This window comes from Neophocaena asiaeorientalis, unplaced genomic scaffold (assembly GCF_003031525.2).
Source record: "Neophocaena asiaeorientalis asiaeorientalis breed wild unplaced genomic scaffold, Neophocaena_asiaeorientalis_V1.1 scaffold1, whole genome shotgun sequence".
NCBI lineage: Eukaryota > Metazoa > Chordata > Mammalia > Artiodactyla > Phocoenidae > Neophocaena > Neophocaena asiaeorientalis.
In genome coordinates, this window is record NW_020171981.1 from 4,637,508 (window position 1) to 4,663,820 (window position 26,313).

General features: G+C 44.1%; 1 protein-coding gene across 1 annotated transcript; it reads left to right on the forward strand.

Annotated features, from left to right (window-relative positions):
• The first annotated feature begins 2,113 nt into the window (after positions 1–2,113).
• On the forward strand, positions 2,114–25,365 carry B4GALNT2 (beta-1,4-N-acetyl-galactosaminyltransferase 2 (SID blood group)). The gene is given in 11 exon segments (XM_024744365.1): positions 2,114–2,265; positions 3,197–3,334; positions 6,961–7,067; positions 8,257–8,294; positions 10,558–10,738; positions 11,773–11,859; positions 20,611–20,798; positions 21,534–21,624; positions 21,627–21,673; positions 23,330–23,549; positions 24,794–25,365. Coding segments are annotated over 11 exon segments (1,440 nt in total). The 5' UTR covers positions 2,114–2,128; the 3' UTR covers positions 25,000–25,365.
• The last annotated feature ends 948 nt before the right edge of the window (positions 25,366–26,313 follow it).

The following is a 26,313-nucleotide window of genomic DNA, read 5'->3' on the forward strand; positions in this document are numbered from 1 at the left end:
ATTCATCTACACCTACATTTGCATCGTTGTAAAACTTTTAATATTTATTTAATTTATTTATTTATTTTATTTATTTTATTAATTATTATTTAATTTATTTATTTGGTTGTGCTGGGTCTTAGTTGTGGCTCGCTGGCTCCTTAGTTGTGGCACGTGTGCTCCTTAGTTGCGGCTTGCTGGCTCCTTAGTTGTGGCATGCGAACTCTTGGTTGCGGCATGCACGTGGGATCTAGTTCTCTGACCAGGGATTGAACCCGGGCCCCCTGCATTGGGAGCATGAGTCCTAACCACTGCACCAACAGGGAAGTCCCTAAAACTGGTTTTTATAGATCGGCATTGAGTTGTTTACTTATGAAACATGGATTTGGGACTTTATTGAGTACATAGGCCTTTGACAACTTCCTCAATTTTTTTTCACTTTTACAGATCTGTTTAGGTTATTTGTGGTTTTCTGGAAAGTCATCTCTTTCATCTAGCTATTCAAGATCTAGGCTTCTTGTGTCGCTCATCTTCTATCTTCTCTCCCTTCTCTCCTCCCCTCTATTCTCAGTTCAGGGGACCAGGTTTAACTGATCAATATCTCTGCTTCCCGATTCCTGGGAAGAAGTTCTGGCTGATCAGCCCAGCTCAGAGGTGTCCACCCTTGGTCCAATCAGCCATGGCCAGGGGAGCATCGTGTGGTACAACTAGACTCATAGGTGTCACCTCTGTGGGTCAGGAGAAGAGTCTTAGAGCAGGGAGGTTATAAAGTAGGCAGATATCTCAAAAATTTTCTCCTCAGTGCTTAGATTTAGCAATTATTTCATTTCAGGATTTTTTCTAACTTGCCACTTTCCATTTGCATTGTTATTAAGTTCTTGTTTCTGCTTTTCTTAGATTCATTTTGTTATCCATTTTCAAACTTCCTATTTGATTGTTTAATTTATTTTATGTCTTGTGATCAGAAATTTGTATTTAAAGCTTCAAATTTTCCACTCAGTATAGTTTTAGTGTGTTCCACAGTTTTGTATGTAGTACCTCCATTAGTTTTATATTTTTGTTCTAATGTTGTCCTTGATTCAAACACTTGCTTTGGAAAGCTTTAAAAATTTTTTTCCACATTGTTGGGAGAGGGGGCTTATTATAGGTTTCATTTTGATTGTACTTGTCAGAGTGTGGAGTGTATAATCTGAACGATTTCTACTTTATTATGGTTTTCTTTTTATTATGGTTTTCTTTGTGTTCAAATAAGTGGCCCATTTTTGTAAATGTTCTAAAAGCTTTTTAACAGAATATGAGCTCTATAATTTAGTTGCTCTATTGCTTTATATATTTTTGAGACTTGATCCGTTAAGGACTGAGATTTTAGAGTGTTAGATGTGAGAATGTTAGAATCTATGACTATCTTCGTATTTGTAATCCTTCTCCTTCCATATCCTGCCATTCTTTGCTCTGTGTGCTTTAATGCTATTATTTAATGGATAAAGTTCATGACCTCTACATCTGTTTTGTGGATCATTCATGTGATCATGATAAGTGATTCTTTTGGTCCCACTTAATTTTTTTGCCTCGAATTCAACTGTGTTGACATTAATATTGCAAACCTTACTCTTTATTTCCCCTTGGGCTCTTTTTGCCTATTCTTTTTTTTTTTTTTTTTTTTTTGCGGTACATGGGCCTCTCACTGCTGTGGCCTCTCCCGTTGCGGAGCACAGGTTCCGGACACGCAGGCTCAGCGGCCATGGCTCACAGGCCCAGCCGCTCTGCGGCACGTGGGATCTTCCCGGACCGGGGCACGAACCCATGTCCCCTGCATCGGCAGGCGGACTCTCAACCACTGCGCCACCAAGGAAGCCCCTGCCTATTCTTTTATTTCTGATTTTTTATTGAGTCTCTCTGTTGCAAATTGATTCTTTACTCTTCTATTTAACAGAAATCAATCTTGCTAAGTAGTGTAAGATACAGGTTTAACTGACATTTTTCCTCCAGTTACTGTTCCCGTCTATATTACACAATCAAGTCTTTTTTGTTTACATAATCAAGAAAAATAACTTTAACAGCCTTTGCTCTTTTGTGTCGCAACAGCTCTAGATGTCTGTGGATGCTCAAGATGTCGGTCTTACTCTTGACCCTGGGCACTGTGTTATTTATGTTCAGAAGTGTATACCTTTATACACAGTCCAGTAACCACAAACCACGGCTCTCTCACCCTGCTCCGGCTGCCGGGATGCTGAAGCTTCTACCTGAGGAACATGTCAGGAGCCTCTTTGCCTATGATGGAATCTGGTGAGATAACAAGTTATTCCACCTTGGTCTGACCTTTCCTTCCTGTGGCTCACAGTGTCCTATTGTGCCCACTTTACAGCCAGTTCCCTACCTTCCTGCACCTGTGTTGATTGCGAACGTGATTCCAAACCACGGAACCAGGAAAAGGCTTGGTCTGCAGGGCACGGACTCTGTTCCCAGCGAAGTCCCTTACGATTTTGGAGGGCCTGTTTAACCCAAACCACAGGAAAGATGCTGCCTTTCTTTCCCTCTGGCTTCCTCTTCTGGTCGGGGTTGCTGAGATGCCACTGACATTCCTACGACTCTCAAATTTAAAGAAGCTTGGGGAATTCCCTGGCTGTCCAGTGGTTAAGACTCTGAGCTTTCACTGCCGGGCCTGGGCTCGATCCCTGGTCGGGGAACTAAGATCTCACAAGCCGCGCAGTGTGGCAGAAGTTTGGTGCAGGAGATGACTCGAGAGGGGGCCTTTTTTTGGATTATAAAATTTATTTTTTATTATTTTATTGGAGTCTAGTTGATTTACAATGTTGTGTTAGTTTCAGGTGTACAGCAAAGTGATTCCATTATATACAGAATATTGTGTAGAGTTCCCTGTGCTATGCAGTAGGTCCTTGTTGGTTATCTATTTTATCTATAGTAGGGTGTCTATGTTAATCCCAAGCTCCTAATTTATCCCTTCCCCCGACGTTTCCCCTTTGGTAGCCATACGTTGGTTTTGAGAGAAGGGCCTTCTTGCCGTTTCCCCTTCCTTCCCCTCCCTGTGTCTTTGGGAACAGCCACTGCTGACATTCTAGAGTCTCAACCCAACCCGGACGGTGGCTATGGGAAAGGAGAGTCTGAGGGGAACAACACACTGGGTTAGGCTTCAGGCCCCGCCTTACCCACCAGCCCACCCACCCAATCCGTGACCTTAGTCCTCATCTTGTTCTAGGCTCTTCCCGAAAAACCAGTGCAAATGTGAAGCCTCGGGACATCAGGGAAGCTATAACTTTGAGGACGCCTATGGCCAGAGTGACCTCCCTGCGGTGAAAGTGAGGAGACAGGCTGAATTTGAACACTTTCAGAGGAGGTAATGCAGACTATAAGGGCTCTTGGGCCCTGAGGTGGAACAGAAGCTCTCCCTACTGTCTCCTGAGGGTGTGGGTCCAGGGAGAGAAGGAAGGCACTCCTGCTCTTGCAGGGTCCCTGGAAGGAACTATTAGGAATAAACCAAGTAAAGAGAATTGAGGAAATAGTCCTTCAATAAAGATTTATAAAACTTGGGAATTCGGGCTCCCCTGGTGGCGCAGTGGTTGAGAGTCCACCTGCAGATGCAGGGGACACGGGTTTGTGCCCCGGTCCAGGAAGATCCCACATGCCGCGGAGCGGCTGGGCCCGTGAGCCATGGCCTCTGAGCCTGCGCATCTAGAGCCTGTGCTCCGCAACGGGAGAGGCCACAACAGTGAGAGGCCCGCGTACCGAAAAAAAAAAAAAAAGATCAATCTGATCTAGACAACATCTCTCAATGAGGGTACAGTATAATAGAGGGATACAGACTGTGCCCTCCCCCCGGCGTCAAGTGGCCACTCCCCACCACATCCTCCCTGCGCCAGCATCATCACAGAGCACACGAGCAGTCTGTGGCCCAGGGAGTGTTTTCAGCAAATTGCATGGAACTCAAGAGTTCAATCCCAAGCTCAATGTTGTAATAGCAGTCAGAGGGAGGGATGTGGTAGGTTTTCAGAAGGAGAACAGCATCTAGCTCTGAGAATTGAAAAAGGAACTTCAAGAAAAAGGTGACATTCAGAGCTGGCCTGACCTCTGTAACTGAACAGATGACTTTGTATTCTAGCTTTTGGAGTCTGGCTCTGGGTTCTCACCCTTCCAGGAAAGGGACTTGATTGATCTCTTTGTCCTCAGTTTAGCACTGTGCCGGGCAAGTCAAGAAATGAATGAATAAGAGGCATAGGGTGATGTGTGACTCTGGACAGAGCTCTGGGTGTGATTCACTTCCTAAGGGAAGAGAAGCAGTTTGGAGGATGAAGCTTCAGGCATTAAAAAGGAATGAAGTAGATCCCGCTGTACCTTTAGAAGGTGAAGTAGATCTGCACCTTTCCGCATCAAGGTGCAGAAAGTTTGTACAGTGTATTAGTTTGTGTTTTTAGAAGAGGGGTGGACATTTGTGTGTTGCGTGCGTGTGTGGAGGTGTGTTTATGTATGTTGGGGGTGGGGAGTATGAACAGTGGTGTAAATGTTTAACAATGGGCTTTTGATAGTGGCTTGTAGTGTCTGCCAACTTCTGTGGTTTAAATCACACTGTGGCTGATTTCAAGCTACAGACAAGACATCACTGAATCCCAGTTATAAAACATCTCCACCATACAGATACAATAGACGAAAATAACCTCAAGAGCAGAATAATAGGAAAATGTAGTAAAATAATTTGGAAGTGGAGAGTTTTGAGTATTTATTACCTGTGTTCCCATTGTATTTAATTTTAATTGTATATAATTTAATTTTTATTACTGGCTGTGTTTAAAAGCTGGCTTTCAAAGCTCCTGAAAATTCAACAATTGACTCTCCTGTGTCAGTACAACCAGATCTCACGCGCCACTATTATACATGAATATCAATGGCTGTGTGTCCCTTGGCGGCAGGCAAGCGAGTAAGCAAGATTTTGCCTTACAAGCCCCTTTCACACAAAGTGTCCAAGCTTTCCAGGGGACAGCGGGCTGGGCCAAGTCATTGAGGCACCTGCTTTCAATGGCTGATACGCTGTCTACTAATTTAGGGGTATCCAAGAGGCCCGGCTCTGGGAAATTTTTCTGCTAGTCAGTCCCCCATGCTCAGGAAAGAAGATCCTGCTTGGGGCTTTCTCCTCACCTCAACCCTTCAAGGGCTCAAGATCCTCACATTTTCCCCTGCGGTCTGAGGGACGCCCCCCACCCCCAGTTGTAATTACACTCTGGATAAACTATACTCAGATGCACAAACTCTTGGGCTTTTTGTCCGTCATCCGAGCGCCGGGAGTCTCCTCAGCTGCCGTTTCACAAAAGAGGTACCAGGTGTGCACCAAATGAGCACTCAAGCAACACCAGGAGCCTCAATGATACATTTTTAAGAGCGTTCGATACATCCAGCTCATTCCTTTTAATTGCTATACAACTATGAATATGAATGCAATGAATTTTATTAAGCCATTCCCCTATTGAAAGATATTCAGATTTTTGCAAAATTTTCATTATTGCATTTACATAATTTGTAATAATATTACATTATACTTACATTCTTTCATTCATTTATTAAGATGTGTATAAGGATGTTCACTTCAGGCAATGTTGAAACAAACCTCCTTATGCATGTGCTACGGTTGACAACCACAAGTTTCTCCCCTTACCTAGCATCTGAATTACTGAGTCGTAGGATATGCTTATTTCTTTTAATAAATGTGGCCAGATTGCCTTCAAGAGGACCAATATTAATTCACACTTTCATGAAGAGTCGGTACGTGTAGTACCTTATTTACATACTCTCTACCTGATCAACACTGGCTATCATAAAATTTTAAAGCTTCAAGGAAAAGGTATCATTGTTTTTTGCATTGTTTTTAAAGTTGCATTTCCCTGATTAATATTGCAGCTGAGCGTGTTCCATATATTTATTAGCCATTTGTATTTCCTCTTCTGTTAATTGCCTATTTCTGTACCTTTCCATTTAAAAATTTTGTCCTTTTCATGTTCCTGTGAATACTTCAGGAGTCTAATCTTTCTTCCAGGTAATCTAAATGATTTCCATGGTTAAGCGGATCCCTGAAGCCTACCTAACAACCGTATTACCTTTAGTCCCTCAAACAGTCAAAATATCACTGGATTGTGTTATGCGTTTGACTGAAGGTTGTTACAACAACAAAGCCACCTGGAAATGGTCACTGTGGTTGCTCTAAAAATATTGAGACAACATCCACTCCTAGATAAAGTTTTATATATTTGTTCAGTGACAAGAAAAGTTTTACCACCGTTCAGGAGTTGGTCTGCTTTGCCCTTTGTCCAGCGTATTGGTTGTCAATTACTTTGTACCTTGCCTACCAGGAAGTTCAGATGTGTCTTTGGTGTTTAGCAACTGCTGCTGGGTTGGCCGATATGGTCTGATTATTTTGTTTCTTCTGTTTTGCTGGTTGTGATTTTGATTTTTTTGTTTTTATTTATTCATTTATTTATTTTTGGCTGTGTTGGGTCTTCGTTTCTGTGCGAGGGCTTTCTCTAGTTGTGGCAAGCAGGGGCCACTCTTCATCGTGGTGCGCGGGCCTCTCACTGTCGCGGCCTCTCTTGCTGCGGAGCACAGGCTCCAGACGCGCAGAGCTCAGTATTTGTAGCTCACGGGCCCAGCTGCTCCGTGGCACGTGGGATCTTCCCAGACCAGGGCTTGAACCCGTGTCCCCTGCCTTGGCAGGCAGACTCTCAACCACTGCGCCACCAGGGAAGCCCGTGATTTTGATTTTGAATGTGCTTTGTTGTAATCTGCTTCAATTCCTTTGCGGAATTAGAGGCTGGACGGAGGGGCAGGAATAAAGGAGGAGAGAAAATGGAGGGCAGATCGGGCCAGTCTACTTTCAATTTCTCACCATTGGCAGCACAAAGCTCTGGGTACAAACATCACTTTAAGAACTAACTAGGGACAGGCGTCAAAGCAGCTGCCAATGGTTTTGTTTCTCTGCAGAGAAGGGCTGCCTCGCCCACCGCCCCTGCTGGCTCAGCCCAACCTGCCCTTTGGGTACCCTGTCCACGGGGTGGAAGTGATGCCCCTGCACACAGTTCCCATCCCAGGTAGGTACATCTCCGTTCAGAAAAGACCCGAGCAACTTTCTTATTCCTTCTTAAGCAAAAGGAGGAAGCAGAAGGGAACAGTCATTCATAGGGTACCTGCTGTGTACCCAGCACAATGAAGCTTGACATGGTTTCATTTAATGAAATGAAACCATTTCATTAGCCTCACTCTTTCCACCACTGGGAACCGCCCTTAGTAGCTGTGACCTCCCTGGGTATCCGAGATAACATAGAAGAGGACAGAAATCTATGTGCATCGAGGAATCTTGGGACATAATTGGCTTTTTGGTGGCCTCCAGCATCACGGGAGCAGGCAAAGCATGAGCCCATCTCCAGGGAGTGCATATGGCAAAGAATATTTATGCCAGTTAAAACTCCCCTCTACGAGGGAATTTTACACACTCTTAGTTCAGCACCACATCCCTGTGAGGTAAATATTATTTTGCCAACTTCACAGAGTTATCTAAGGCCACATAAGAAGAATATGTCTGAATTAGAGCTTGAATTGATCATATTATAAGAACAGAGATAGATTCTAAAATAAAATCATTTGGGATGAATTGCTAGTGTTTTTGAAAAGTCATTTAAAAAATGATTTGCCACTTTGGATAGTTCTTTTTTTATTGTGGTAAAACATACATAACATAAAATTTACCATTTTAACCATTTTTAAGTGTCTAATTCTGTGGCATTAAGTACATTCACATTGTTTTGCAACCATCACCAGCAACCACCTCTAGAACTTTTTCATCTTTCCAACTGAAACTCTGCACCCATTTAACAGTAACTCCCTCTTCCCCCCAGTCCCTGGCAACCACCATTCTATTTTCTGTCTCTATGAATTTGACCATTCCAGGAAACTCATATAAAGATGATTCATTATTTATCTATTGCTTCCTTCCCTTCAGTAACAGAGATACCTGGAAGGGACTGGATTAATTCACAGCGCCCATCCAAAACTGAGGGTGGGCATTGGAGGCTTTAGAACTGCTGGAATTTGAGAAGGACCATGGGACACCATCTAATAAAGCCCTGGGGAGAGGGGAGTGGTCAGCAAACTCCCTGGATAGGTGACACTTAAAGGGACTCTGGAGGGATGTGTAGGAGTGGACCGGGAAGGTGAGAGCATCAGGGAGTCCTTGGCATCCTCTCAAATGTTGTTTTTTGTCCTTTTTCCTGTGTTCTCCAGGTCTCCAGTTTGAAGGACCAGATGCTCCCATCTATGAGGCAAGGGTCGCCTTCCCAGCTCCCTTTTGCACTTGGCATCCTGTCCTTTGCTCACTGCCTGTGCCCTCTTCCCCCCATGGTAGCCGGTTTCAGATTTTGACAGAGTCTCTATCCTGATTAAATATTAGACGTGAGTCCATGGTGGGGAGAGGGGGAAGGGTGCCTATAGAAGTCATGAATTTTCCAGCCGTGGGGTAGCTGGAGTTCCAGGGAGGACTTCCAGAGGACTGGGCCACCAAGGGTCCTGCTGCCTTCAGCTACAAGGAAGCTGCCGCCACAGCCGGGCTGTGTTGCCCCTGTTCGGGTCAGCGCCAGCAAGGTGGATGCTCTGTGGCCTGCCCTTCTTTCCCATTTAAGATAGCTCCAAATCAAGGTCTATGCAAGTATGTCTAAGGGGTGGGATGTAAATCACATCCAGACCCTAACTGAAAAGGAGTCTGGGAAATATAGTTTTAGTTTTCCTCCTTCTGCATGCCACACGAGGCTGTAATAGGTGGTGATTGAGCAAAGCTGCTCTGTCCTCCAGAGGGCGCCTCTGGACACCTTCCCCGCAACTCCCCTCACCGCCGCTGCCCCCTACACCTTTGTCGCTTTGTCTCTACTCTGTGTTACCTTCTTCATGGCACTTATCATACCTGAATTACTTTATATGTGTCATGATATGCTTATTGCCACTCTTCCTCACTAGACTATAAGCTTCTTGAAGGCAGGGAGTCTGTCTTATTCACTGCTCTTTTCCCAGTGCCTGTAGTTTGGATCTCAGAAAGTATCTCTCGAATGACTAAAGTGTTTTCAGCAGGAATGACATAATCTAGGTTACTTTTCCTAAAGATAACTGGCTGTCGCAAAAGACAAGAAGGCAAGGGAAAGAGTAGCAGTGGGGATGGAGAGAAGCAGATGGCTTCTAGCTACATGTTGAAGGTGGACCAGGCAGGACTCACTCATGGATCGGCTGTAGGCGTTGGGGAAAGAGCAGGACAAGAATGACTTCATTTGGGGACTGGAACAGCTGAGTGGGTGGAGGTGCCATTCACAAGGCAAGGAGAGCCAGGGACGGGGTGGAAAACAGGTTTATCGAGAAAAAAACATAGTTCAGTTTTGAAGATATCAGTTTGAGCTGCTTGTGAAACTTCCTAGCAGAGCAACCAACGAAGCAGCTGGATTTCAGAAAGATAGGAGCTGAAGATGTACTTTAAAAAAAATTATTTATTTACTTTATTTATTTATTTTTGGCTGCATTGGGAAGAGCAGAGGCTCCGGACGCACAGGCTCAAAGGCCATGGCTCACTGGCCTAGCCACTCCGAGGCATGTGGGATCTTCCCAGACCTGGGCACGAACCTGTGTCCCCTGCATCGGCAGGCGGACTCTCAACCACTGCGGGCAGGCGTATTCTTAACCACTGCACCAGCAGGGAAGTCCCTGAAGATGTACATTTTTAAACCATCAGCATATGAATAGTATTTAAAGCTGCTGCCTCCTCTAGTGAGAAGCGGTAGATTAAGAAGGGAAGAGGATGCAGAACCAAACCCTGAAAAACTCTCTTTGGAGGTCAGATAGACAAGGAGTCGGCAAACGGAATTCAAAAGGAGCAGCCATGGGGCTTCCCTGGTGGCGCAGTGGTTAAGAATCTGCCTGCCAATGCAGGGGGCACAGGTTCAATCCCTGGTCTGGGAAGATCCCATATGCCGTGGAGCAACTAAGCCCGTGCGGCACAACTACTGAGCCCATGTGCCGCAACTACTGAAGCCTGCATGCCTAGAGCCCATGCTCAGCAACAAAAGAAGCCACTGAAATGAGAAATGAGAAGCCTGCGCGCTGCAATGAAGAGTAGCTCCCCCTTGCCACAACTAGAGAAAGCCCGTGCGCAGCAACGAAGACCCAACGCAGCCATAAATAAATAAATTTTAATAAATAAATAAATGAGAGAGAGAGAGAGAGAGAGAGAGAGAGGGAGTGAGAGAGGGAGAGATAGATAGATAGATATATGAGCAGCCGGGGTAGGAAAGGGTAGGAAGAAATCTTTAAGAATGGTATCCTGCAAGGCAAGAGTTAAGAATGCTTCAGAAATGGCCCTTGAACACACCAGGTCCTAGGACTTGATTCTTCTTTACTGGGGCTGGGGCAGCAACCGCAGAGCCAGACCCTAGGTTTCAGGGGCACCCGTGATCATTCTTCTCTCGTGTTTATGCACTCTGCTCCCTGCTGGCCATTCTGGGTATATGCTGTTCTTTGCACCTCGTCTTTCTATCTCATCTACCCTAGGTCACCCTGACAGCTTCTCTGGGGACACTGAACACCCTCGCTGACATCCCAGACAGTGTGGTACAGGGCAGAGGCCAGAAGCAGCTGAACATTTCGACCAGTAACCGGAAGCTTTTGAATTTCATACTCCAGCACGTGACATACACAAGCACAGAGTATCAGCGCTGCAGGGTGGATGTAGGTGAGAGGCTGTCCTTGGATGCTTAGGGACCTGTCCAAAATGCTTAGGGACCCAGAAAAACACCATCAGGCCCTCAAAGTCTTCCTCCTCCAGGAAGCCTGCCTCTCTAGCTCCTGTTTCTAACTCTAAACACCTAATTTCCCAATTACTGTACCCAGTGCTATCCCCCACGTTGCCATTGTCCACATAGAGTGACTCGAAGGAAAGGACAGGCAAAATGCCTGCCCGACTCTCCACGAAGACAGATCATTCATGCTGTGTCCCTAGAAACCATCCAGTTCTGTTTCTCATTCTCAGTAGCAAGCAAACCTGAAGATGTTGGCTGCAGTAGATGGGGGGCAGTCTATGCATCAGTATCTTGTCCTGGGCACTAACAGGAAAGAGGGATGTGGGGAACTAGAAGCCCCCAGGTCAGTGGCTTTGTCTTCCTCCTCCCATCCCAGTCCCCGTTCCCATCCCCAGAATTCCTGGGAGAACAACTCCTGCCACCGGCAGGGCAGCCCCAGTTTCTTTCTGGTTGAATTCAAGGCACCCGTTCCCATTTTGAGCAGCTACACAGGATGCATTCCCAGGACACCAACAGAAAAAATGAAGTGTGGGACAGATTTCCCACGAGCACAAACTAGAGGCAAAGTTCTCTTCACTTCAGATTTTCAAACATTTTTTTATCACAAAATGACCCTGTGAGGTATAAAATGGGGCAGGTAGTATTATCTTGGTTTTGTAGATGGAGAAGGAGGTGAAGTGATTTACCCAAGGAATTTCAGATAACAAGGCAAAGTCAAATTTAATCCATCCCTCTGATTCCAAGCCCACTTCACCCAACAGATTCTTACAGGGAGGAAATGTGAGTTTTGGAGGTGATCAACAGGTTGCCCCAGGGATGCGCAGCAGGTCATGAGCCATGCTGCCATAGACTATGCGGTCCTCAGTCTCATTCCACCAGTGCACTCCCGCATCCCGTCGGCTTCCCGGGCAGCGGGGGGAGTGACCCAGACACAGTGCACCCAACCTGACCTTATTTCTCTCTCCAGTGAGTCTGGAGTCCAAGTCCTCAGTGGCCAAGTTTCCAGTGGCCATCCGCCTTCCTGTTATGCCCAAGTTATATGATCCTGGACCAGGTAAGGCCCTTGTCTCTGGGGCTTCATGGTGGGTCCTATAGAATATTGGTGAGATTCAGAAGGGATCCCATCTGAGATGGAGGAGAAGAATAATTATAAAGATAGAGTGGTTCTAGAGCAGGAATATGTACATCAATGGAATCAAATTAGAAATCTAGAAATAGACATGTTGATAGTTTACCATGTGATAAAGATAGCTTTTCAAACTAAAGGGAGAAAAGATGGATTATTCAAGAAAACATGCAGGATAACTGTGTAACTATGTGGAAAAGAACAAGTTGAATCTATCTCACAGCTCATACCAAGATAAATTCCAAATAGGCAAATATCTATTTTTTTGGAAGTACTAGAAAAAAACATGGAGTTTAAAAATAACTTTGGAGGGACTTCCCTGGCAGTCCAGTGGTTAGGACTCCGTGTTTCCACTGCAGGGAGCATGAGTTCAATCCCTGGTCCGGAAACTAAGATCCCGCATGCTGTGTGGCACAGCCAAATAAATAAATAAATAAATAAATAAAACTTTGGCGTATAAGGCTTTTCTAAATATGACACAAACCCCACAGGCCATAAGGAAAAGACTAAAAACATAAAATACATAACAATTTTTAATATTTTTATGACAGAAACTTACCATTTGCAAAGTCAAATGACAAAGGACGAATTGGGAAAAAGTATCTTCAACACACATTAAAGTCAAAGGTCTAATTTTACTTAAGAGCACTTGTGAATCAATAAGAAAAGAACATGAATAAGAAAAGAACAATAAGAAAAGAATAAGCCAATTCACAAAAAGTTAAATTCAAGAATACTTTTAGCCATTAAAATACATGCTCAATTTCATGCTAAGAAAAGTGCAAATGAAAACTACATTCATATTGTGTTGGAAGAGTAGGGAAACATAAACTGTGAGCGGTATCTTAGTTCCCTGACCAGGGATGGAACCCGCGCCCCCTGCAGTGGAAGTGCAGATTCTTAACCACTGCACCGCCAGGGAAGTCCTGTCAGCATTTTAAACGTATGTGTGCTTTGGTCCAGCCGCTTATCGTGTGGCTTCTAGAAATTATCCTAAGATGCTTACATCTGTGTGAAATGACATTTGTTTGAAGGTATTTATTGCAGCATTGTTTGCAATGCCAAAAACCTTAAAAGTGGGAGGCACTGGTTAAATCAAGTGTGGTCCATTGGTATAATGAAATGCCACGCAGTGCCATTCAGAAGGACGGAGGAGGAAAACAGGAGCAGGGAGGTTTTTATTCTGATACAAAATGCTTTCCAAGATGTACAGAAAAGAGTAAAGAGTAAGCTACCTTTTCTGTAAAAAGAAAGGGGGAAAGAAGACATAACTGCTTGATTACAGAAAAATAAACAAGAAATTAGTAATACTGGTAAACTCCTGGGAAGAAACCAAGTAGTTGGGAACAGGGATGGGAAGAAGTATTTTCATGGTATAACTTTCAATACATTTAGAATTTTGAACAGTTGACATTTTTTTTAACTGTATTACCTATATATTCAAAATGTAATCTATTCAAATAGATTCTTTTCAAAATATAAATTGTTATTTTAAAGTAATAGTATTAAATATCTGTGGAGAGGGATTTAAAGTATGGGCTTAACATCATAACTATCTCAAAAATAAAAGAAATAAGTACAAGGAGTTCACAAAAAACCCTTTCTGGCTTCAGATTTGTTTTAAAGATAAAGTGTTACCAATAAAATGGAAATCACCACAATCTTCTTCCCCTCCCTTCTTCCAGCAGTCATGATCTTTCTTTTCCCTGTTTTTGTACATTTTTTTTTTTTTTCCGGTATGTGGGCCTCTCACTGTTTTGGCCTCTCCCGTTGCGGAGCACAGGCTCCGGACGCGCAGGCTCAACGGCCATGGCTCACGGGCCCAGCCGCTCCGCGGCATGTGGGATCTTCCCGGACCGGGGCACGAACCCGTGTCCCCTGCATCGGCAGGCGGACTCTCAACCACTGCGCCACCAGGGAAGCCCCCTGTTTTTGTACATTTTAATATGTAGATTTCTATTCTTACACATGTGTACACACACACACACACACACACACACACACAGCATGTACAGTGTGGTACAATGCATTTTTGAACTTCTCATAAAAGTTACATTGTATGGCATGAAGTTCTAGTTTCTGACCTTTTGTCAGTCCATGGCTTGTCTTTTGATTTTGCTTCAGGGTCTTTTGTTATTAAAAGCTTTATCCTTTAATAAAATTGATTCGTTGTTTTCTACCTTTTGCTTTTTGTGCCTTATTCAAGAAATTCTTCCCTACGTTGGAGCCATAAAGATACTCTCCTATTTTTTTCAAAAGTTGCACATGTTTGGTTCTTACATTTAGATACTTACGTGTGGCATGTGAAGAGGACCTAATTTTTTGTGTATGGAGAGCCTGTTGTCCCACCACCACAGACCTAGTGGTGCAGCTGCCTACTGCTCGTACAGCCGGCCCCTCACATACCCGCTTTCATGCATGCAGGGGTCTGAACCTTTTTTAGGTCACATCGATCTATTTATCCTTGGGCTCTCATTCCACAACGTTTCCATACACTTTATAACAGGTTTTGTATCTATTGGGGATAAATTCTGTACTTCAGGATGACTGTATTTCATTTAGCAAAATTTTCTCAGCCCTTCTTGGTCTTTTACTTTTTCATTAGCGTTTTGGCATCAGCTCATCAAGATCCTCCAAAATCCCTTGAGATTTTGATGAGAATTCCATAGAATTTGTAGCTTAATTAGAGATGAATTGACAGTTTTATGAAGTTGAATATTCCCAACCATGAATCTGGTATACCTCTCCACGTTATAATCTCCATGTCATAGTCTCTTCATAGGTTCTTCAATAATTTATTTTCTAGTTTTATTTGTAGAGGAATGGCACACTTCATTGGATTTAGTCTTAGGTACTTTATATTTCTTATTGTTTTTATAAATTGGATCTTTTTATTCTACATTTTAATTGGTTGCCGTTGGTATATAGGACATTAGTGATTTTTGAATGTTGAACTTACACAAGCAGCATCGTTCTTGCACTCATATTAGTGATTGTTTTTAACATGGAGTCTCTTGAACAAATAATAATTTTTGTCTCTTCTTTTCCAGTTCTTATCATTTGTTTAGTTTTCTTGTCTTACTGCATTTTGCTAAAATCTCCGGTACAGTGTTGAATGATAGCAGTGGTAGCAGGCACTTTTGCTTGTTCCTGAGTTTAAGAACATTCGAATGCTCTACCGTTCATGTTTGCTGGGTAGGAGTGTGGTAGATGTGTCAGGGTAAGAAAGTTTCCTTCTTTCCTTCTATTTCTGATGTGGACCATTTTTTTAAAGTCTTTATTGAATTTGTTACAATATTGCTTCTGTTTTATGTTTTGTTTTTTTGACTGCGAGGCATGTGGGGTCTTAGCTCCTCGACTAGGGATTGAACCTGCACCCCTTGCATTGGAAGGCGAAGTCTTAACCTCTGGACCACCAGGGAAGTTCCTTTCCTTCTATTACTGCTGCTAAGAATTTTTCTATTTCTACTTTCTATTTCCTTGCAGAGAGTTTTTATATGAATGAGTGTTGAATTTTATCAGATAAATTGTCTGTACCCATTGAAATAATTTTTCTCCTTTAATTGGGTTTATGTAGTGACTTACATTATTGATTTTCTGCATTATTGATTTTCTGCTGTTGAAATTGTTCCTGTATTTCTGGAATAAACCCATCTTGATTGCAATGTATTAGTTGATTAAATGCTGAATTAAATTTGATGCAATTTTATATAGGATTTTTGCACCTGTATTCAAAACTGAGACTAGTTTTTTCCTGTAATGTCCTTGCCCAGTTTTGTTATCAATATTATACAAGTTTCGTAAGACAAGTTGGATAGCTTTCCTTTTTTCAGTTTGCTGAAGTGAATTGTAATAAAATAGGAATAATACACCTCTTGGAGTTTTATTACAACTTAACTGATCCTTATGTCTTTTTTTTTGGTCCAAGTTTTGGGGAAGGTGGTTAAGGATGGGAATGTGGATGGGAAGGAGTGAGAGAAAGGGAAGAAATTTAAAACTATCAGTTCTGTTTCTTTAATGGTTGTTGATCTGTATGTACATTGAGTCAATTTTTTAAATGTTTCTGTAAAGTTGTCTTAAATTTGATGTAAATTGCCTATTTTTTTTTTGTCATAGAGCTGTTCATAGCATTCTCTTATGTTTGTTAAAAATTTTTAAATATCTGAAGTCAGGTCTCCCTTTTGGTTCTTTACATTTATCTTCAGTAATTTTAAGTTGGTTTCATATCTAAATATTCTCGTTTCATTTATGCCTGTTTTTGTTCCATATTTTCTTTTTCATATAGGTGATTCTGTGATTTGTCACTTTAAAGATTTTAAACATTCTCATTTTAAATCCTTTTCAGCTTCCTCTATTATTGTGTCTATCTAGAGTGGTAGATACACACTGTGCAGGGTAGATTTGCTGGCTGTCGTTTTCTTTGAGTGTCTTGGAATTTTTGCTGGTGGCTCATCTTGAGTAGGAGGCTTTTGCTTGCTGTTTCGTTTTCTCCTCTCTCCTTCTTTCTCCCTCTTTTCTCTCTCTCTCTCTCCTGATTTGTTCCCATCTCACAGCTTTACAATTGCTTCTATTCCCAGTAGCCCAAGATTCCTAGTCCATCATTTCATACTGGAGTGTTGGGGTCCTTGTCCCCTAGTGATATTGGTGTCACTGAAGTGCCAGTTGCTGGGCCTGAGGGTGGCTTGGCACAGGGCTTGGCTGTGATGTGGTGTCATCTCTGTACCCAGAGTTGTGTACAGGGATGATGGATGTTTGGGGTTCCTTGCCCAGCAGGTAGTATGTGGTGAGAGATGGAGGGAGTGCAGCCTGGCTTAAGTCCATGGCTTCTAGCAAAAAGCCTGGCTATGGACCCACATACCTTATGAGACACTTTTATTCCATTAAAACACTCAGACTCGGCCTCCCAGCCTCCTCTGCTGTTCTGACCTCAGATTGCTGCAAGCCCAGCTCCAGCTCTGCTCACAGCTGTTGATATCTGTTCTTGGAAGAAATGTTGTCTATTTTTGAGCACAGCTATGTCTGCATTTTCCTTTATCATTGCTATGTGTTTGGAACAATATGGAATTTCAAAGCAAAATTCTATACCACCAACTTGGCTGGGAGTCCCCTACGTTGACCACCTCCTATGGTAATTCAGGCCTCTGATTCTCTCTTTACTATAACAAAAGAACCAAACTTATCATGTGGCCTGAGAAGAGAAAACGTAGGTGAGGATTCATTTGCCATGCTCTTGAACATGATTTACTTGACGCTTTCTGTTACTGAGCCCTTTCCAGATTCTTGGGCAGCAGCAATACCATAGAAATGAATATCGCTTCTGCAAGACTCTTAGGCACACAGAGCTTTTTATTAAAAGAGATAGTTTGTGCACAAGAGAGAAGGCAGGAGACAAGCCTCTCGGACAGCCTCATCCACCAGAGGGCAGACAGCAGAAGCAAGAAGAACTACAATCCTGTAGCCTGTGGAATGAAAACCACATTCACAGAAAGATAGACAAAATGAAAAGGCAGAGGACTAAGTACCAGATGAAGGAACAAGATAAAACACCAGAAAAACAACTAAATGAAGTGGAGATAGGCAACCTTCCAGAAAAAGAATTCAGAATAATGATAGTGAAGATGATCCAGGGCCTTGGAAAAAGAATGGTGGCAAAGATTGAGAAGATGCAAGAAATGTTTAACAAGCACCTAGAAGAATTAAAGAGCAAACAAACAGAGATGAACAGTACAATAACTGAAATGAAAAATACACTAGAAGGAGTCAATAGCAGAATAACAGAGGCAGAAGAACGGACACATGACCTGGAAGACAGAATGGTGGAATTCACTGCTGCAGAACAGAATAAAGAAAAAAGAATGAAAAGAAATGAAGACAGCCTAAGAGACCTCTGGGACAACACTAAATGCAACAACATTCTCATTATAGGGGACTCAGAAGGAGAAGAGAGAGAGAAAGGACCCGAGAAAATATTTGAAGAGATTATAGTCGAAAACTTCCCTAACATGGAAAAGGAAATAGCCACCCAAGTCCAGGAAGTGCAGAGAGTCCCATACAGGATAAACCCAAGGAGAAACATGCTGAGACACATAGTAATCAAATTGACAAAAATTAAAGACAAAGAAAAATTATTGAAAGCAGTAAGGGAAAAATGACAAATAACATATAAGGGAACTCCCATAAGGTTAACATCTGATTCTCAGCAGAAACTCTATAAGCCAGAAGGGAGTGGCATGATACATTTAAAGTGATGAAAGGGAAGAACCTACAACCAAGATTACTCTACAGAGAAATTAAAGGTGATACAAACAGATGAAAAGATATACCGTGTTCTTGGATTGGGAGAATCAGTATTGTGAAAATGACTATACTACCCAAAGCAATCAACAGATTCAATGCAATCCCTGTCAAATTACCAATGGCATTTTTTACAGGACTAGAACAAAAAATCTTAAAATTTGTACGGAGACATAAAAGACCCCGAATAGCCAAAGCAGTCTTGAGGGAAAAAAATGGAGCTGGAGGAATCAGACTCCCTGACTTCAGACTATACTACAAAGCTACAGTAATCAAGATAGTATGGTACTGGCACAAAAACAGAAATATAGATCAATGGAACAGGATAGAAAGCCCAGAGGTAAACCCACACACCTATGGTCAACTAATCTATGACAAAGGAGGCAAGGATATACAATGGAAAAGACAGTCTCTTCAATAAGTGGTGCTGGGAAAACTGGACAGCTACATGTAAAAGAATGAAATTAGAACCCTCCCTAACACCATACACAGAAATAAACTCAAAATACATTAGAGACCTAAATGTAATACTGGACACTATAAAACTCTTAGAGGCAAACATAGGAAGAACACTCTTTGACATAAATCACAGCAAGATCTTTTTTGACTCACCTCCGAGAGTAATGGAAATAAAAACAAAAAAACAAATGGGACCTAATGAAACTTAAAAGCTTTTGCACAGCAAAGGAAACCATAAACAAGACGAAAAGACAACCCTCAGAATGGGAGAAAATATTTGCAAAATAAATCAACAGACAAAGGATTAATCTCCAAAATATATAAATAGCTCATGCAGCTCAATATTAAAAAAACAAACAACCCAATCCAAAAATGGGCAGAAGACCTGAATAGACATTTCTCCAAAGAAGACATACAGATGGCCAAGAGGCACATGAAAAGCTGCTCAACATCACTAATTATTGGAGGAATGCAAATCAAAACTACAATGAGGTATCACCTCACACCAGTTAGAATGGGCAAGTCATCAAAAAATCTACAAACAGCAAATGCTGGAGAGGGTGTGGAGAAAAGGGAACCCTCTTGCACTGTTGGTGGGAATGTAAATTGATACAGCCACTATGGAGAACAGTATGGAGGTTCCTTAAAAAACTAAAAATAGAACTACCATACAACCCAGCAATCCCACTACTGGGCATATACCCTGAGAAAACCATAATTCAAAAAGAGTCATGTACCACAATGTTCATTGCAGCTCTATTTACAATAGCGAGGACATGGAAGCAACCTAAGTGTCCATCAACAGACGAATAGATAAAGAAGATGTGGTACATATACACAATGGAATATTACTCAGCCATAAAAAGGAACGAAATTGGGTCATTTGTAGAGATGTGGATGGATCTAGAGACTGTCATACAGAGTGAAGTAAGTCAGAAAGAGAAAAACAGATATCGTATATTAATGCATATATGTGGAACCTAGAAGAATGGTACAGATGAATCAGTTTGCAGGGCAGAAATAGAGACACAGATGTAGAGAACGAAGGTATGGACACCAAGTGGTGGGGTGGTGGTGGTGGTGGAATGAATGGGGAGATTGGGTTTGACGTGTATACACTAATACGTATAAAATGGATAACTAATAAGAACCTTCTGTGTAAAAAATAAAATAAAATAAAATTCAAAAATTTTTTAAAAGAGAGAGAGAGAGAAGGCGGGAAAAGAGTGCCAAATCCTCCAGTAGAAGGGGAGAGTTGCTTTTATAACAAAAGGGTGGTTTGTCTCATGAGCACGGATAATTTCCAGAAATCATCCAACTTCTTTGGTCAGCGGCAGGTGGCTCCGTGGTGGCTGTCCTGAGTAGGGAGCCCTTCTGTGAGGGGGAAGAAGGGCGCGAGAATGTTCTGTAAGCAAAGCCCACGAGCAGATTAGGTGAAAATTTGCAGTTGAGCTTCTTGTCTTGTGGCAACTAGGTATACTCTTAGTGGCACAGAGATAAAGTTACTCTTTTATTCCTGTGAGTCTGGTTTTTTTCCTCTGGGACTCGGGCCCCCAGGGCCTTTGTTCTTTAGTTTGCAAGGCTTGTTTACCCAAGACTGGTCTTTTTCCAAAATGGCTGTACTCTTGTCTCCCTGTCTCGTTTCCACTCACTCCCACAGACCCAGGAGAAGCTGGGTGATGCCGCCGCATGTACTGAAAAGGGTTTATAGAATGATTTCTGATTTCTGTCATTCTGAAAAGTGGCTCTGCAGTTGGGTTCTGTTGCGTTCACCCACAAACAATAGGTGAGCGTGTAGCTTTCAGCATGCGTTAACTTCAGCTGACCCCACCTCACCAGACGACCCACGTGCCCCCAGAATGATGCAAGTCAGGACAGTGAGGCTTCCTGAAGACAGAGCTCTGACATCTACCCTTTCTTGCTCAGAGAGGAAGCTCAGAGACCTGGTGACCATTGCCACCAAAACTTTCCTCCGTCCCCACAAGCTCATGACCATGCTCCAGAGCATTCGTGTGTATTACCCAGATTTGACCGTGATCGTGGCTGATGACAGCAAGGAGCCCCTGAAAATTAATGACAGCCATGTGGAGTATTACACCATGCCTTATGGGAAGGTATGTCCCTCCCAGATGGGGAGACACCTGGATCCCTGGACAAGAGGGCCCACAGTCAGGTTCTGCCCTGAATGGGGCTGCTTCAGTGGCCCTCCCAAGGCAGCAGGGTCCTGGCATGGGAGGGGAGTCCCCTTGCTGATTCCAAATTCACAGAGAAATCAGGCCACTCTCCCTTTTCTGCATTAACAGGGTAGTTAATCTGCCTCTCCTCACACTTGGTGTGGAAATTGATTGAGGGCTTTCTAAGTGGCTTGAGGTGTCTGACAGTCTAAGGTTTCCTGACATGCAGGTCCAACAGCAGAGAAACCTCTCATCCCTATAATTCCCCCCTCGCTGGAGCGTCTCTCTCCCCCATGCACCATCTTTCAAGCACACACAGGAGGAAGTGGATAGTGGATATTATACGTACCAGAGTGTCCCCCCCTCCAACAGCTTCCAGGCTGCATGAGGGGAAAGGGCGGGAGAGCCACAGAGACTCTCTCGGGTGAAAGGGGACTTCCATCGGTCCATATTAGCCACAGGGCCAAGGAAGGACTTTCTGCCTTTGTCTCAGTCTTTGATCCAGAGAGCCCCTGTCCCTCTCCCAGTGTCTCTGAGACATGGACTCCCTTCAACCCAGAGGTTCTCAGCCAGTGTTTGTGGTGCAGCCTGCTTGTTGGGAACTGAGAAAGCTCCCAGGTGACGCTGATATGTAGCAGGGCAGGCAACCACCATCTAACCTCACTCTACTCACAGGGTTGGTTTGCTGGTAGGAACCTGGCCATATCTCAGGTCACCACCAAATACGTTCTCTGGGTGGACGATGACTTTCTCTTCAACGACAAGACCAGATTGAGGTGCTGGTGGATGTCCTAGAGAAGACGGAACTGGACGTGGTAAGGGAGAGTTGCTGGTTCTACCCCATTGCAATCTGACAAGTGAGAGGGGAAGGGGAGGAGAAAGGAAGAGAGGAAAGTATGCGAAAGAAGAGGAGGGAAAGAGAGAAGGGAGGGCTGAAGGGGCGGGGGAGGGCCCGATGCAGGAGGTGATGCAACACAGCTCTGGGGTTGAGACCATCACGTGGGAATCAGACCCACGAGTTCTGCTTCTGCCTCTGTTCTTACTTTTCTTTGAGCAAATTACACCAACACCCGCGCCTAAAACTCACCGTTGTTCTGTTTTTAAAATGGTGTGTTTATTACTTCTACCTTCCTCCTCCCTGGAGTGGCCGGAGAAAGTGAGCGGGGCTCTGGTGCTGTCACACACCATTACAAAAATGAAAATGGCACAAGGCTATAAAAGACTATGTGGCCTTAAAGACATTAAAAAAATAACTAAAACATCAAAAGTCAAGTCACATATAGAAAAGAGAAGAAAAAGGTGACAATAATTAATAATGCTGCATTGTATTCTTGAAATTTGCAGAGATTACTAGGTAGAGGTGATGGATTTGTTAATTAGCTTGAGTGGTGATCTTTTCACAACGTATACATATATCAAAACATCAAGCTGTACACCTTAAATATATACAATTTTAATATGTCAAAGATATCTCAATAAAGCTGTTAAAAAGAAAGAAAATGTATAAGAAGTAGCACAGTGACCACAGTTACTTCATACTCCAGGTGGACAGTCCCCAAAGCATCTGACTTGACTAAGATGTCTATAGAGACCCAATCACAATAGCGTAAATGACATAGAAGGTGCAGTTCCCACCCGTGTAAGAATGCAAGCTGGCACTCGACTCTTCTTCCAGGGTCATCCTGGACCAGCTTCCCTCCCCATTGTTTGTCCATCTTCGTGGTCCTCAGCTGCATGGTCGGAAGAAATGGGGAGAGGGGAAGTGAAGGACAAGAAGTCCTCTTTTAAGATTGAGATCTTTATAAAAGCTGCAGACATCTGTTCTGGATCACATCCTTTCAGCCGGGACTTAGACACATGGTCAGACCTTGCAAGGGAAGTGGGAAAATTTCATCTTTATTGGGTTAATTGGCTAGACTTTAATTTAGTCCAGTTAAAACTCAAGAGGGTTCATTTACTAAGGGGGGAGGGAAAGAACAGGTGATGGCAGACAATCAGACTTCTGTGCCACCCTGGGTGATTATGATGGTTCAGGAATAGATATAATTGCTTGTCCTGTTTTGCTCGGGCTCCAACAGCTAGATGCATGCATCTCCCACGAGTGCAGGGACGGGCAGCACAGAGAGGTGAGCCGGGAGCAGAGAACGGAACGAAGGCAGCTTGAGACAAACTACTGGCTGCAGGAAGTCCACACAGGGACCCCTGCATGAGCAGGCTGCCTCTTGCTTGCACCTAAACAGCACTCCTTGTACTGGAAGGGAATGAGTCACCTTCTGGAAAGAGTGAGCCTGCTGGAGGGTAAACGGAGCAGAGTTGTCTGCCCTTTGGACTCGGTGTAAGTGTAGTATGAAGGGTAGATAAAGGGTGTGATTCTTGCCATAACTGAGGTTCAGTCCAGGAAGGCTTCTTGACAGCGGCTACATGGATATTGAGTCTATGCTCTAATGTGGATTTCTCTGCCCACCGGCTAGGTAGGCGGCAGTGTGCTTGGAAACGTGTTCCAGTTTAAGCTGTTCCTGGAGCACAGTGAGAATGGGGACTGTCTTCACCAGCGGTCAGGATCGTTCCGGCCCCTGGACGGCTTCCCCAGCTGCGTGGTGACGAGTGGTGTTGTCAACTTCTTCCTGGCCCACACAGAGCGGCTCCAAAGAGTGGGCTTCGACCCCCGCCTGCAGCGAGTGGCTCATTCAGGTGGGGAGGCTGGAAGAGTGAGGAAGGGAGCTGTGCTGTGGACAGATCTCAGAAGCCTGTTTTTTCCCAAGGAGGGAGGGCCGTGTGCCACTGCTCAGGGGAGCTTGTCCTTTCTCCCCAAAATGGGGAGCTCACCCTTTCTCCCTAAAATGGAGAGCTCGTGGTCTCTCTCTCTTTTTTTTTAGAATATTTATTTATTTACTTGGCTGCACTGGGTCTTCGTTGCGGCACACCGGATCTTCATTGCCATGTGCAGGATCTTTGTTGCAGCATGCAGGGTCTTTAGTTGTGGCACGCGAACTCTTATTGCGGCATGTGGGATCTAGGTCCCTGGCCAGGGATCGAACCCAGGCCCCCTGCATTGGGAACTCAGAGTCTTAGCCACTGGACCACATGGCTCATTCAGGTGGGGAGGCTGGAAGAGTGAGGAAGGGAGCTGTGCTGTGGACAGATCTCAGAAGCCTGTTTTTTCCCAAGGAGGGAGGGCCGTGTGCCACTGCTCAGGGGAGCTTGTCCTTTCTCCCCAAAATGGGGAGCTCACCCTTTCTCCCTAAAATGGAGAGCTCGTGGTCTCTCTCTCTTTTTTTTTAGAATATTTATTTATTTACTTGGCTGCACTGGGTCTTCGTTGCGGCACACCGGATCTTCATTGCCATGTGCAGGATCTTTGTTGCAGCATGCAGGGTCTTTAGTTGTGGCACGCGAACTCTTAGTTGCGGCATGTGGGATCTAGGTCCCTGGCCAGGGATCGAACCCAGGCCCCCTGCATTGGGAACTCAGAGTCTTAGCCACTGGACCACCAGGGAAGTCCCTCGTGGTCTCTCTTGCCTCCCCCCACCCTCTCTGCCTTCTTGTCTCCCCCAGGCTGTTCTGCTTCTCCAGACGCCCTTCCCCTTCCTTTGCCTACAGCTCTGGTCCCTCCCTCTTTTCCCACCTGGCTGCTGCTGCTTCTTTTCCAGACATCCTCTCCTATGAAACTGCAGCTGGTGACCTTCCCCTCCCATTCCTCTCAGTCCTGGAGTCCACAGTTCCATCCAGTTGGAAGCCAATCTGTGTCTCTCTACCCATATCATTGTCTGTCCTTCCAACTCAGTAGCCTGGGCAGGTGACTTCCCAGGGGCGGAAGCTCCCCAGGGGTATAAACTGTGTCCCCTCCCCCTGACTCTCCTCCCAGACCTGCCGTATGGCCCTGGGTCTCTGGCGGAAGCTCACATTTCCTTCTCGCACTTTCCCTCTCTTGGCAGAGTTCTTTATTGATGGGCTCGGAAGCCTGCTTGTGGGGTCCTGCTCAAATGTGATTGTAGGTCACCAGCCCCGTTCTCCAGTGGCGGACCCAGAGCTGGCAGCCCTGGAGAAGAGCTACAACGTATACCGGACCAACACCAAAGCTCAGATCCAGTTCAAGTTGGCTCTCCACTACTTCAAGAACCATCTCCAATGTGCCACGTAAAGGTTGTCCGGGCACTGGAAAAATGCTATGCTGACCGGTTGCAGGTATCTAAAACAGAGGAACTGGTGGATGGGCTATCAAAATTTGAACTCTAGATAAGACTGACAGGGCAGATGGATCTGGCTCAGGTACTGGAAATATTAATCAAAAGCTGAGGATCATTAGAAATGGACCAATCACTGATCAGGGCAATGGAGACTGTATTCATTATTGTTTGTATGATGTCTTACCATTTATGAAACATTTGTACATATAGTATCTCACATTATCTCATTTCATCTCACACGAAAGAGTATATGATGGGTTGGTATCCTCAGTCAAAAAGATGGCTGCTGGGTCCTTGAGGGTTATTTGCTGGAAATTATATCACAGATCATCTCCAGCATCATTGCCATCCACAAATTTTTTTGGTCCTACCTTGTGGACTCAAATAATGTGAATAACCCAGGGTCCTTGCCTGGAGAAGGTGGAAGCCTGGTTCAGTTCAGTCCACTAGTGGAATCGGATCAGATGATGAGAGGCGGACCAGGCAGGCGAGGAGGGAGTCAGCTCACCTGGAGTCCGGCACACGGATGGGACGCAGGCAGTTGGAGGGATGAGATCACTGGGGTAGTCCGCTCACTGCTGGAATAAAGGTTTCCCTGGCATCAGACTCCCTATCATAAAGACAGATTCCATAATTCCTGGGATTGAACTTGGACCCTGTGCTGAGGTGCCATGATAAACAGTGTTAAGTGCAGTGGCCAAGCCACTAGATTCCAGGGCCTTGAGATCAGTTGCTGACCACTCAAGACCCATGTCATCTGCAGAGTGGAACCATCATGATGAGACAGGCTCTCTCGGTTATCTTGGGAGTCAGGAGATTCTCCCAGTGTTGCACTGGCTCTGCCTTTTGGTTTCTACTCTTTCCTACTGAAGACGGCCGAGGGATCTCTGAAAATGTGTCTGTGAGATATTAATAAAACTTCATGAAAAATGTTTTGGTGGTCAAATAATTTTGAAAAATACTGCATGCTTTGTCTCCCTCTTGGACAGTCGCAATTCACATTAGTATATTCAAGGTTCTGAGAAGTCCTGCTGTAAAGAAATTGGCTTAACTTCAATTTACCGTTTCTCAGATACAAATACAGACTGGCAATCATTGTTTATTCTCCCAAACAGGAATAAAGTACATACCTCATTCCATTGTGTATGTCATAAACATAGTTATAAAGTTTTTATAACTTTAGCACGCGTGATCATTTAGCTCAATAGTATGTATTTTATGTACAACACCATAGCTATATAGGGGGACAATGTTGGATTGCTCCATTC